The 13,013-nt window shown below is 42.9% G+C and overlaps 1 protein-coding gene across 1 annotated transcript in view; it reads left to right on the top strand.

Moving 5' to 3' along the window:
- LOC102369346 (cytochrome P450 4V2-like) overlaps positions 1-13,013 on the top strand; it is a 92,433-nt gene that overhangs the window by 57,472 nt on the left and 21,948 nt on the right. Inside the window, exons 5-8 of the mRNA XM_014521488.2 lie at positions 2,708-2,898; positions 3,312-3,381; positions 5,723-5,849; positions 11,725-11,916. Coding sequence (XP_014376974.1) covers positions 2,708-2,898; positions 3,312-3,381; positions 5,723-5,849; positions 11,725-11,916 — 580 coding nt within the window. The remainder of the gene's footprint in view (positions 1-2,707; positions 2,899-3,311; positions 3,382-5,722; positions 5,850-11,724; positions 11,917-13,013) is intronic.

Here is a 13,013-nt window from a genome sequence, read left to right as displayed (position 1 = left end):
TTTCCCTTCAGTTTATTTCCCTGAAGCCCTCTGATAGGGAGAGTACAAATCTAATGATAGAACATGCTATTTCAAATATTTTTCACTTCATTGCCAATTTTCCCATATTTATTTTTTCTTTCTGTTTAGAAGTTCAGGATAAATCTAAACGGAGGCTGGATCACTTGAGCATGATCTCCCAGTAGTGCTGAACTCCTCAGAACACTGAGGATTAGGTTTTAAAAGAACATTCAGCATGAAAGTTTTAAAACAGGGGTGTTCAACCTCTGGCCCTCAGGCCAAATTGGGCCCACAGTGCCCCACAGGTCTAGAAATTTGGTGATGGGGAGTGGTGATACTGATTCTCTGCTGTCAAATCTCTGGGCCCATGGGAAGCCCTTGGCCCTGCACACTAAATCAGGCACCTAATCCCAGTGCCAAGGGCTAAATGGGGGTGGTGCCAGGCCCCAGGGCCTAATTTTGTTGCAGGTGAAGTTTGAAGGGGGTAGTGCCGGGCTCCCAGGATGCAATCTAGCACACAGGGGGCAGTAGGGGGTGGCTCCAGATCCCCAGGAACCAAACCTGGCATGCAAGGGATGGGAGGGGATAGTGTCAGGCCCCTTGGGACCTAGCCTTGGCATAGGGGGCAGGGGGATGGGAGTTGGTGGTGCTTGGTCCCAGGGCCCAATCTAGCCTGCAGAGGGGTCCCACACCACTCATTTGGCCCGGGTCAAAAGGTTGAGCACCACTGTTCTAAAAATATAGAAGGAGGTTCAGGAGCTTTTGGAGGCTTCCTGGTAATGAATTTTCACCCTACCCCATTAGGTGGCAGTTGTTGCTCTCAGCATAATAGAAGACATTGCTTGTTTGCTCTTTCTGCATGCAGACAGGTCTGAATGGGGCACCCAGCCCAGGAGAGGAAACTCAGAGCCAGGTGCTTGGCCAGCTCCTTCCCAGATTCACAGCATTCAAGTTTTCTTTTCTGAGTACCACTCAGTAGTCATGTAATAATCAGGCCTCTGTTGCATTATAATTTTTCCTATCCTTCACTTTTCTAAGTAAGGGAAACATGAGGGTTATTATGAGTGAAGATGGGGTAGGCCAGGTGTGGGCAAAATACGACCCATGGGCCGGATTTGGCTAGCTAACTGATTAGATCTGGCCTGTGACTGCCACTGCCGTGCTGTGCAAGGGGCCAAACCCTGCCCGCTCCTGTCTGGGGCAGCCTGTGCTGTGCTCCTGCTGATGGCCCCAGCCCCCACCAGTGTGCACTGTTTTTCAGTGGGTCCTTCCAGTACAACTGCAGCTGCCCAAGTACTGCTTAACTTCCCCTGCCTCCAGCAGCTCCTCTTCCTCCTCCTGCCCCTGCTGCACTGTTCTAGTCAGAGGTAGTGCTGGGAAGCAGCGGCAGCCATGGGGATGTGTGCTAACCACCACATGCCCAGTCAGGTGAGGAGGAAGATGTAGCTGGGCAGCTTCTGCCTCAGATTGCGAGGCTCCAGCTCCAACTCCAAGCCTCCACTCAGGAGCTGGAGCCCCTCAAGCTGGGGAGGGAGTCTACTGGCAGCAGCTTCACCCCTGCCTAGCTGGGTTTGTGGTGCTCAGTACACATCCCTATGGCTGCTGCTGCTTTCCCATGTTACTTGCTGCCCAGAGCAGTGCAGCAGGGGCAGGAGGAGGGGCTGCGGGAGGCGGGGGGAGCCAAGCAGTACCTGGGCAGCTGCAGCAGCAGCACTGTGCACTCTGGCCAGGGTCCTGACTTGGGGACAAGTGGGAATGCAGTGCAGGCTGCCCTGGGCAGGAGCGGGCAGGGCTGTGCCCTGTGTGGAGCTTTGCAAGGGCATCTGCAGGCCAGATAGGAAGGATATGGACTGCACCTGCATCACTTGGGCGAGCTCTTCTGCACATGTCCCATTTGCACTCTCCCTTCACCCCCAGCTGGCTCCTAGCATGCAGACAGTCCCCCCCACACACGTACACACACCTCTGCTCATACCATACACACCTTACAGCCCCACCCCCCACCTCCCCACACTCCACACATACCCCCGACCCTCCCTGCCCTTCCCCCATGGTATACAAGAGTAAGAGTTCATTTTGAACTATTTTTCAGTCACCCCTGTATACACTAATCAAAACCATAAATCAGGACAAAATTATTTTTTAAAAATAAAATTAAAATATGTTATAGTAGATATTTGATTTTTAGTGTATGATTTTTTTTAAATGTATAATTTGTTAAATATCTTCTGAAAGATTTTATGGGTGCAGCCCTCAACAGCTCACCAAAACTTTTTAAATGGCCCTCCAGTCTGGGCAAGGCTGTGCTTGGAACCTCAATATTTAACAATGGATTCTTATTTAAACTTCTTTTTGCCCATTACTGCCCCAGTTGCCTTCTCAGTGTCAGCTATGGTAGTCATCTTATACCACCTGTAGTAGGCAATGTAGGATTAGAGTTCTGGATACTTCCACTTTGCCACTTCTTGTAAGTGTTATACATTTGGAAATGTTACAGATCATTAGAGCTGTCATTTAGAATTATCAGTGCATATTGGCCAGCAAAGATTACTCAAGCTACTGGCAACTTTTTAAAGTTCAGCATTAAGAATCACGCTACCAGCTGTAACTGCTGTTATACTGCAAAGTGTATATTCACTTGGAAATGTTATAATTTCTTTTGTCAAATGAATTTGTGCTACTTAATTTCCCACTTTTTACTTTGTAGCACTGGAGATAAGTGGCGTACCAGGAGAAAAATGATAACACCCACCTTCCACTTCACAATTTTGAATGATTTTCTAGAAGTCATGAATGAACAGGCCAATGTTTTGGCAGATAAATTTGAAAAATGTGTTGACAAAGAACCGTTTAATTGTTTTCTAGACATCACACTGTGTGCCTTGGATATAATCTGTGGTAAGTCTTAGGTATGATTCAACAATTGCTTGGGAATTGCAATAAATTAGGAGCTGTTCCAGTGCTACAGTTTAGGTTCTCAAGGTGGTTGACATAACCCAGCTCTGCTTATTTTCTTAAACTAAATGCCATATCATCAAGGTTGACCACATCTATTTTGATCCAAGTGTTCTGCTTTTTTTTGTAGCTGCCTGGACAGTGAGTTGTGTTATGAGAACCCCCTCTTCATGGGATAAGAGAGGGCTAGAGAATCTAAAATGAGGGAAAGAAGAACTGAAACACTATGACCTGTTTCAGAAAGAAAGACTATCTTGTAGAAAATAATACTGTCCACGGAGATTGTAAATAACTGCCATTTACATTCATGTAATCCTCCTAATGAACTGGTGAACGTAGTCAATTTCTCTTTCTAGAAACTGCAATGGGCAAGAACATTGGTGCACAGAACAACAAGGATTCTGAATATGTCCGTGCTATTTATAAGTAAGTGTAACACTTTCAAGTCTCTTTTTATAGTTTGTTACTTTTGGATTGAGAATGCCAATGCCATCTGTAGTGCCTGGGAGTTTAGACGAGCAGAATCCGTTTTTGTAGGTTACTGTGGCCTCTGCAAGGAGAGTGGTTCATCTGAGCACAGTGTGCCACGCTGCACTGCTTCAAACCTGTGTTGCCCATTGGTTGAAACGAAGTGGGGGGAGTGCATATACAGAGGTAGAATGCAGTAGAGGAGCCTCCATAACCTGTGCTGGCCCCAGGAAATTTGTGATGGCATCAGAAAGTGAGCTACTCTAACCTGTGACTCAGTTGCACTTCATAGCTAACAGGTATTGAAATAGGTTGTCACATGTCCTATGTCCCTGATTTACAGGGCCAAAGGAAGAAAGGTTGCAACACTGGCTACACAGAGCACAAATTTCCCGCTCACCTTGATTAAAGTACCTACCCCTAGAATTGGTAGGCATATTGATCAGTCAGGAAAGTGGCAAGACTGTCAGTGTTTGCCTGAGTACAAAGGCTGACTACATTTCAAAGCCAAACAGAGGACAGTGACATTTCCAAAGGAGGTTTCATGCTGAGGGGATATATTTTCCCTTTCCAATACATAGTGGCTAAGAGAAATTTAATTAAGGGTTTGGAAAAATACTGATACCTTTCTTGAATGTGATTTTGAATTGGGAAGAACAAATAAATTGCCAGGGAGATGCAGTACCACATAATACACATACTTGTCAAGAACTGATTTGAAAAATTATGATGGGGGGAATACTATTAAGGTATTTAAGAGATACTACTTGAGGATAAACTTTTTCTACAAGTGCCTGACCTTAGGAAGTTTATCTAGTTCCTCATCCAGGGAAGCTGGTGAAATGTGATGACAGCTAGCAGGACCTGCTGGGTGGGGAACCAATTGAAGAAATCTCTTCAAAACTGGACAAATACAATAGCTGATACTGTAATTAAAATGTTAGTTTTTTCATGCTTGTTTTCCTCTTCTAAGCCTCCCTCTTTGCTCATGCTGTTTTTTTCTTTTTCTTCTCCCCTGTATTTATTGTGACAGATATGTATGTACGTAGTTCAAGTTCATATGTAGTTGATACATGTATGTATCTCATTTTTGGATTGCATTTAAAATGATTTTAAAAAGTTACAGATATTGAGATTCTGATTAAGTGGATTCTTAGCATCGCCCAAAGATTAAATACAAAGACTCCCTTTGAAACATCAAATTGCATCCTCCCATCCATAGTTTCATAGTTGGTAGGGTCTTTAGGGACCTGAGCAGATCATCAAGTCTGACCCCCTGCCATGGCAGGAAAGAGTACTGGGGTCAAACGACCCCGGCAAGGTGTTCATCCAGCCTGCTTTTAAAGCCCCCCAGGATAGGAGCCAGCACCACTTCTCTTGGAAGTTGGTTCCAGATCCTAGCCGCTCTGACAGTGAAGTAGCACCTCCTGATGTCTAGCCTGAATCTACCCTCTGCCAGCTTGTGACTGTTATTTCTTGTCATTCCTGGTAGTGCTCGGGGGAACAGAGACTCTCCCATTGCCTGCTGGTCCCCCCTGACTAGTTTGTAAACAGCCACTAGATCCCCCCTCAGCCTTCTTTTGTGGTGGCTGAACAGATTCAGGTCCTTTAGCCTTTCCTCATAGGGCCTGCCCTGCTGCCCCCTGATCATGCAGGTGGCCCTCCTCTGGACCCTCTCCATGTTGTCCACATCCCTCCTGAAGTGCGGCATCCAGAACTGGACGCAGTACTCTAACTGTGGCCTGACCAGTGTCGCATAGAGGGGGAGGATCACCTCCTTGGACTTGCTTGAGATGCATCTATGGATGCATGACAAGGTATGGTTGGCCTTCCTGACAGTGTCCCCACACTGTCGGCCCATGTTCATTTTGGCATCAATAATGACTTCAAGATCCTTTTCTGCCTCTGCACTGACGAGAATGGAGTTCCCCAGCCTGTAGGTAAGCTGCTGGTTCCTGTCAGTGTTGAAACCCATCCTGTTCTCATCAACCCACCCCTGTAACCTGTCCAGGTCTGAGTGCAGCCTATTCCTCCTAGCGTGGCTAGCGTTCCCACTTTTCCCCACATCTTAGTGTCATCTGTGAATTTGAACAGGGTGTTTTTTACCCCCTTGTCCAAGTCGCTGATGAAGATGTTGAACAGCCCTGCAGAACCCCACTGCCCACATCCCCTGAGGTCGAATAAGACCCGTCCACCACCACACGCTGGGTGCTAAGATACTGAGACTCTTCTGTTCTTGAGGAAGTATTGTCAAGTTGTTTTTAGAAATAAATGTAAGAGCATGTTTTTGTTTTGCTAGGATGAGTGATGTCATTCATCATAGACAGAAGTCTCCTTGGCTTTGGCCTGAATTTTTATACGCTATGTTTCAAGAAGGAAGGGAACATAACAGAAGTCTCAGGATCCTTCACAATTTTACAGATAAGGTAATCTCTTATTTGTGTTTCAAGTATATTATAACTAATGAAACAACAAAATTTGTAGTCTAGGATTGCAAATTGTGAATGTGATGGTAGGTTGTACAACTATGGGGAACATCAGCTATCTCAGAAAGATACTTGACACAGCAACCAATTCTTAGACTCCAGCAGAACATGGAAAAGAGGAGAGAACAAAAGAAATACTTTGACTTGATACTACATTTCCCAGACTTTAGTCAGTGCGTGACACTAATTTAGTACTAGTAGGATTCATTTGTGACTAGTGATAAAAGATGAGACAAAACAGAAAAACACTGTAAATCATCTTAATTCCTTGCAATATGGAGGCTACTGAGATTCTCCAGTGATCCAAGCACTTTAGGCTTTAATGGGGAAAATATTTCAAATTAGAGTGCTAGACATAGAGTTGAAGACATGCCCATTGTAGGAAAATGCATCCCATTTACACAATGAGTGAAACCTTCATAAAATAGTTTTCTGAAAGAACAAATAGCCCATCCTGGTTGTTTTACATTGGAGTGAAACATTTGCCACTCTTGTAACAACAGAAGTACCGATTGTATAGATAGAAAAGGATGACAGTATAAGATGTTATGATGCAACTGTTCTGTCTGCATGGTTTTATAGTGCAACAAATATAGCAGAACCATTCCATCTTTAGCTGCTTTAATTGGGATGAGAGTTAGGGAGATTCAGTTAACAGACAACTAACAATGGTTAGGGTCCCTGACAAGCTATTATGATCTAACAGGCAGCAGCAATTGCCCAGTTGCTTAGACTTGGCAGAAGCAGCCCCACCCTGGCTGATGAGCTAGCTGGCCATTGTTAAGGCCTCCTCATTGGCTGCTGGGAATAGCAGTATGTCCATATAACTCCAGCTGTGGCTGCAGATTGGAGCCCAGCCAACAGTTATTTCTGAAGGTCTACTGTGGTAATATGGGGGCAAGAGGAGTCTGCATTTTGATTCTAATTTGACTGATGGTGACTGACTATAGCAATGGAAGATGGGCTGCAGAGGTGGTCAGTGGTATGGGGTTGGACAGTGGATTGGAGTTGGTGAGTCATTGGCAGAGGAAGATGGTGAAGGAGGATGGAGGACGGGGAGGTGGGAGATTGGCATGCAGACAGCAGTGGATGGCAGATGAAATTTACTAGTGGTATACAGATAAAGGTGCATGGTAGATGAGAAGCAGTGATGGGGAAGTGGAGCTCAGTGAATGGTGGACTCAGTACAACAGGCAAATCTTGGATGGCAGCAAACGTTTAAAGCAACAGAGGGAAGACATTACTGGTAAAGGTAATTTTGGTTTCTTACAGTAACAAAAGCGAAGTGAGCAGCTATGGTTTTAAAGCAGATGTTTTATTTGAGGTTTTCAAAGTGCATCCGGAAGATTTAAATAGCTTTATTGATTTTACAAGTCGTTGAATGTGGACGTTTACATTCTACACCACTGAAGGAAGGGTATGACTGATTTTGGAAAACCTATAATGAGATGAGCAATACCCCAGAGCTCAAACATATCACGTTCTTGTCTGCTGAAGCAGCCCATGAAAGAGTAATTACATTAAGAATGTAATTAAGAATGTTATTGGATTTAATAACATCAGAAGATATTAAGCAAGGTTGGAATGTCGCACCAAAAAGGTGATAAAAGTGTTAAAATTAGGGATAAGTTTGAACAACGTTGAGCAAGGCAAGAGTAATTTTAAATGAAGACTCAGGAGAGAGTAGGTTCCCTAGTTTAATTACCAGTGGAGGGTAGGTAGCTGTAGTGTAATTACTAGTGGAGAACCTTCTACTGGTAATTACGCTAGGGCTATACTTGGGGGTTCATTATCTGTTTTGAACAACCCATGAGGTGTAACACGTATGGGGTGGAGGGGCACCAGGTGGCTAATAACTGCAAAGCAGCTTGCAAATGTAATTTGTGTGGGGAAGAAAGGCATGTTTTTAGAACATGTCCTATGTCCTTTGCAACTAGAGTCTGGACCCTAGGGGAGGAGCACAAAGAAACCCTGGAGGAGACCGTATATGAAGAGAGGCAAGAGGAGAGGGGAGGAGGCAGGGAAAAAAAGGGAGGTGATATGGAAGACCCTGCAGAAAAGTGATGTGGAAGAGGAGAAAGAGACGACAGGTGTATTGGTGGTAGAAGTGGCACAGGGGGAGGCGATGATGGGCAAGAAGTAGGAGAAAAGGGAAGAAAGTGGGAATTTGCAATAAGAAGAGGAGGTAAATGAGGGGCAAGAGGAAGTAGATAAAGAAGAGGAGAGGTGGGATGCCTTTTGACAAAAGGAAAAGATCTAAATAGAGGGACACAAAGAAAACTAAAATATGTGAGGGAGATTGGGAAGAGAAGCCCAGCTTTCCCCCCTTGTCCTCCTTGGTGCTATCCCTGAGTGGGCCATGGAGGTGCTAGGGCATCAAGGGAGTGGAGAGACTGAGGGTTTTCTTGACATTTAGGAGGTTCATAATCTGATTGAGGTAAAGGAATGAGAGTGGGGGGAGGGTGAAATGGACTTCCCAAGCTATAAATACTGAGGAAGATGTATAACTAAAGAATATTTCTTCTTTTGATGTTGGTGGTTGCATCCTTAAATGTTCAGTGTTTTAACAAAGCACTAATAGAAAACAGTGGATTTAAGCCCTTAAATCCTAAGCCCTCCTTAGCACAGATGCAAGAGGATATAGGATGTCTGCACAAGAGTGGCATTCCAGGTGAGGAGGAATACAGACAATTCGAAAGCTGTTGGAGGTGGGGTGCCTCATTTTGGTCAGGGTCCAATGAAAACAGATCTGCAGGGGTGGCAATGCTAATAAGGAGCTCCACAATTAAGGTGGTAAAAGTGGAAGAAATTATACATGGTTAGTTGCAATACAATGTTAGTATTGAGGTACAGAGACTGAATTGTTAATGGGTATGCCTGCAGAAAGAGAAACGATCTTTTAAAGAAACTAAGCAATGAAGCAGGAGCAGTGGTAAAGAGGAGGGCTGGGGAGTATTTTTGCAGGAAGGCAAGAGGCAAGTAAGATGGAAGAGGGTTTTAAGAAGCTACAACAGAGAATGCAGTGGCTTTTAAAGGAAACAGAGAGGGGATGGCCCATGAAAGACAAGATGGAAGAGGCATGGTTTTTAAGCAAGGTGCAAGAGAAGATGTTTTTAATGCATGCCCCTTAGACAGAAAGAAATTAGGGCTGGTCTCCATACTTCTCTGCCTGGATTAAGTCAGAAAGAGGGGGGATTAAGGCAGCCCAGGAGGAGGGAGGAGCCCAAATGGAAGGGTAGGAAGAAATACTAGAGGCGGCAAGAAGATTTTATGAGGATTTACACCAGAAGAGTGAGGTGAATGAAGGGAGGATTCGCAAGTTATTGGGTGAACTGGAAAGGAAGGTGGGGGAAGAAGATGCCTGGAGGATGGAGGAAGAGGTGACATTAAAAGAAATGGGAAGCTGCCTTAAGACTTTAAGAATGGAAAGAACCTGGGCAAGGATGGACTGTTGGTAGAATTTAATATAAGGTTCTGGAGTCTTTTAGGGCCATATTGTTGGAAGTGTTTAAAAAGATTTAGAGAAGAGGTTGGAGAGGAAGGATTTTACATCTGCCATTGCTGTTTTGTTGTTCAAAAAGTGGAACAGAGAGTACAATTAGGACTGAATGAACCATGTTTTCATGTCAGCCAAGACCGTGAAGACCTTGGAGACAACTGAAGTGAAGAAATGGAGAAAGACAGTAGACTCTTTTATTCACACCCAACTTCTAGGACTTGAGTGTTTTACCTGTTGCATGTTGAGTACCTATTTTATGGATTTTAAGGCATTTTATTGTCATACCGTGTTACATGTTTTTACATGTTTTATGACAATGGGTTTTATGATTTGGTATACTGGTAAAGATTTTTTACTGTAGCTACTCTATTTACTCAAATCTAAGATGTCCCTGAACATAAGATGACCCTCCGATAATTGGATTCTGTATGTGGAAAATGTATAAATTTGTTACAATTTTCCAGGTATGGAATCTAATTATTGGAGATTTGCCTTAAAGTTGTTCCCTTCCCACTGCTACCGCGGGGAAAATAAATCCGGGGGATAAGTACCACTCCCTCCCCACCGCACTACTGTAGAGTCGGCTCTCTGAGCACATGGAAGTGAGGGACAGATTTGAAAACATTGATCTGGAGTACTGGGGGTTGGAAAGAGTAAATTGGAACATGTAAAATTCAAGATGAATTGTTTGTTACTTTTCTGATAAATAAAAATTAAAAAATAGTGTCCCTGGATCCAGTACTCTTTGGTTTTCTTGCTTCTGACCCTGCTCAGCTCTGTTTCTTTCTGGACCCTGGCTTTTAGGAACTTGGCTCAACTGTGGTAACTCAATCCCTGACCCCAGGACCCTGATTGAATTGGTGATTTGGACTCTGCTCCTAGGTTTCTTCCTTGGATTTGGTAATGTGGTCTCTGACTATAAAACCGTGCTTCAGCCTGTAACATGGATTCTGCTCCTAGAATTCTCTTGATTTTTGGCTACCTTGGACTCTAGCTCCTGTCTCTGGCTTTGCTCTGGTGGCCTACCAGGCTGCCTCTGTCCCAGTCTTTTCACAGCTATTGCATTTTCCTTAAGCAGAAGCTGCATACACCCTTTTAAAGTAGCTAAAATGTATGTTTCTCATTATACTTTTTGAAAGAGTACCTCATTATTATGTGTATCCCAGAAGCAGTGTGCGGGAAGCTGGAATTGAAAATGAAATTTTACTTTTTTTGTGGAAATTAGAGCATGATCACTCCGATATAGGGGCTATAAAAAGAATGACTGCAAAACATTAATGTTGTACAGAAATGGAGAAAGTACTTCTAAACAACTCAACTTTGTGAACTGGATATAATGAACTATATCCGAGGAGGAAAATAAAGGACAGTAAATATAAATACTGCTTACTAGGTTAGAGTGAAGAGTATGTTAAACATGTGAGGTGTAGTGTGTTTTGGGTGTTTGTAAGGATCATAAAAAGGAACTCTAAACTTAAAGTGTTCCAACAGCCGATAAGAATTTCTTTATGAATACTCTATGAATCTCTCCTGCTTATCATTCAGTTCATTATGCAAATGTGATTAAAATATTGAAGTATTGCAGTCTTTTAATTCTTTAGACTCAGGGCACTCTATACAAATGAATTATTACTTAAGACTTCATTTACTGCAGTGGCAAAGATGGGTGCGTTGGAAAGTATACACCCACATCTTGGACCAAAACATTGGAGCCATTTCAGGCCTGGGTCCTGATTCATCTCACTTTTATGAGCAGCAGTTGTGCTCTTTGAGATCCAGTGCAAAACAGCCATTAATTTCAGTAGTGCATGTTAAAGTCCCTTTAACACACTAACTTCAGTGGAAATGAAAAAATAGTTGGATGCACCATCACACTGATGGAATTTGAAATCTTTTGCATGTCGGTTTGTATTTTTTGGGATGCAATATCACAACATAGGTTTGCTCTGTGAATTAGCCTGATAATGACATTTACCTGTGCTGACAGTTGAGAAGCAAAGGATGACAAAGGAAAAGGGTATTCCTGTTTATGGCACCAGCCTATTTTTGCTCCCAAACAGCTTTTTTGTGAAAATTTAGATCTTAAACATTTAGATTTTAAATGATTCACAACAGTATTGTCTTCAAACCCAATAGATAGTAAAAGAAACCAAAGACTAAGGGATACATGTTTTTCATCTCCTGGCACTGAGAAATACATATTATAGAGTCATGGATGTGGTTGCTTTTTAAATATCTGGACTAAAGTTTATTTTGAAAGTATAGTTTGGTAGACTGTGGATTCTAACCCTGAACTATATATGTTTGTTTCATAAGGTTATTAAGGAAAAAGCTTGTGAGCAAAACAATTGTGAAGAAAGTAAATGTGACTTAGATGGCAGCTGTGAACAACGTGGGTCAAAAAAGCGGAGAGCTTTCCTTGACATGCTTTTGAATGCAACCAGTGATGATGGGAGTAAACTGAGCTATGCAGACATTCGAGAGGAAGTGGACACTTTTACGTTTGAGGTACCGTAAATATATACATATACAGATAGTTTCTTCCTTGCATTAGAAAAGAAGTTTTACTTTTAGTTTTGAATCCCTACAGCAGTATATAAATAGGAAGAAATTAAGAAATCGATACCCATGTTACAGTTTACAGTGTCATTTTTCAGGACCTAATGTATGTATTATATATATTTTGTGTAGGGGAAGAAGTTTCTTCTTTATCTTCCTGTTTAGTTATTGCCTTACATAGCTTAATATGCTGGGTATTTAGATTCCATTACTTTTATGGCTTTTGTAACATTGGGTGACCAGAACTGATAATAAAGGGGCCTGATTCACAGTAACATTATTTCAGCTTTATGCTGATCTGTCCTCCCTAAGGCTGTTTAGCTAACTACACACCATGGTGGGCAGCATGATAATGCTAGCTATTACTAAAAATGCTCCTTTTTAATACCCAAATCTGTGGTCAATGAATGTGCTGTTCCATTCTATCCTTTATAGGCCCTTGTAGAGCATTTGCCTTCACTGTGTCCAAGCGCATTCTAATAGGGTCTTAATGAATGTTCCCTTCTTAGACCAATTCTAGTTTTGTAACATATGATCTTAGCAACACTGGTTGCTGACAGATGTGGAAAAAAAACAAAAAGGCACTTTATTTTTTAGCTTGGTGTGGCCTTGTGCTAAGTGCAGCACATGCGCAGAAGAACTGCAGTACTTTGACCTGGCTTGCCCAGCATCTGTGTAGATCATGTGCTTTAGTGAGACTTTTGGGTGCTTTTATCTATTTTATTGAATCAGCTATTAGATAAAGGTGCCAAAAAGCCATGATGAAGCACCCGATCTATATAGACTCTGGAGATCTGGGTCAAACTAACTTGGCTTTTCTTCCGGTAAAGTGCCGGGTTCCCCCCGCCCCGTTCCCCAATGGCCACTGTGTTTTGCCCCTTAGTGGTAGTTAAAGGTAAGGTATGTTTTTATTGTGTTTTATTTTGCAAAATCATATTAACTTCCATTTAAGTCCTGCCAACCCTGACTGTGGAACTAATAAGGGAATTAAATAGTGTGTAAGAAAGCAGTCCAGAGATAGCTGGGTTTGTGTTGACATTCAGCAG

Source organism: Alligator sinensis, unplaced genomic scaffold, assembly GCF_000455745.1.
Source record: "Alligator sinensis unplaced genomic scaffold, ASM45574v1 scaffold528_1, whole genome shotgun sequence".
Lineage (NCBI taxonomy): Eukaryota > Metazoa > Chordata > Crocodylia > Alligatoridae > Alligator > Alligator sinensis.
The sequence above is the reverse complement of the archived record's forward strand: the minus strand, read 5'-3'. Positions and strand labels throughout refer to the sequence as shown.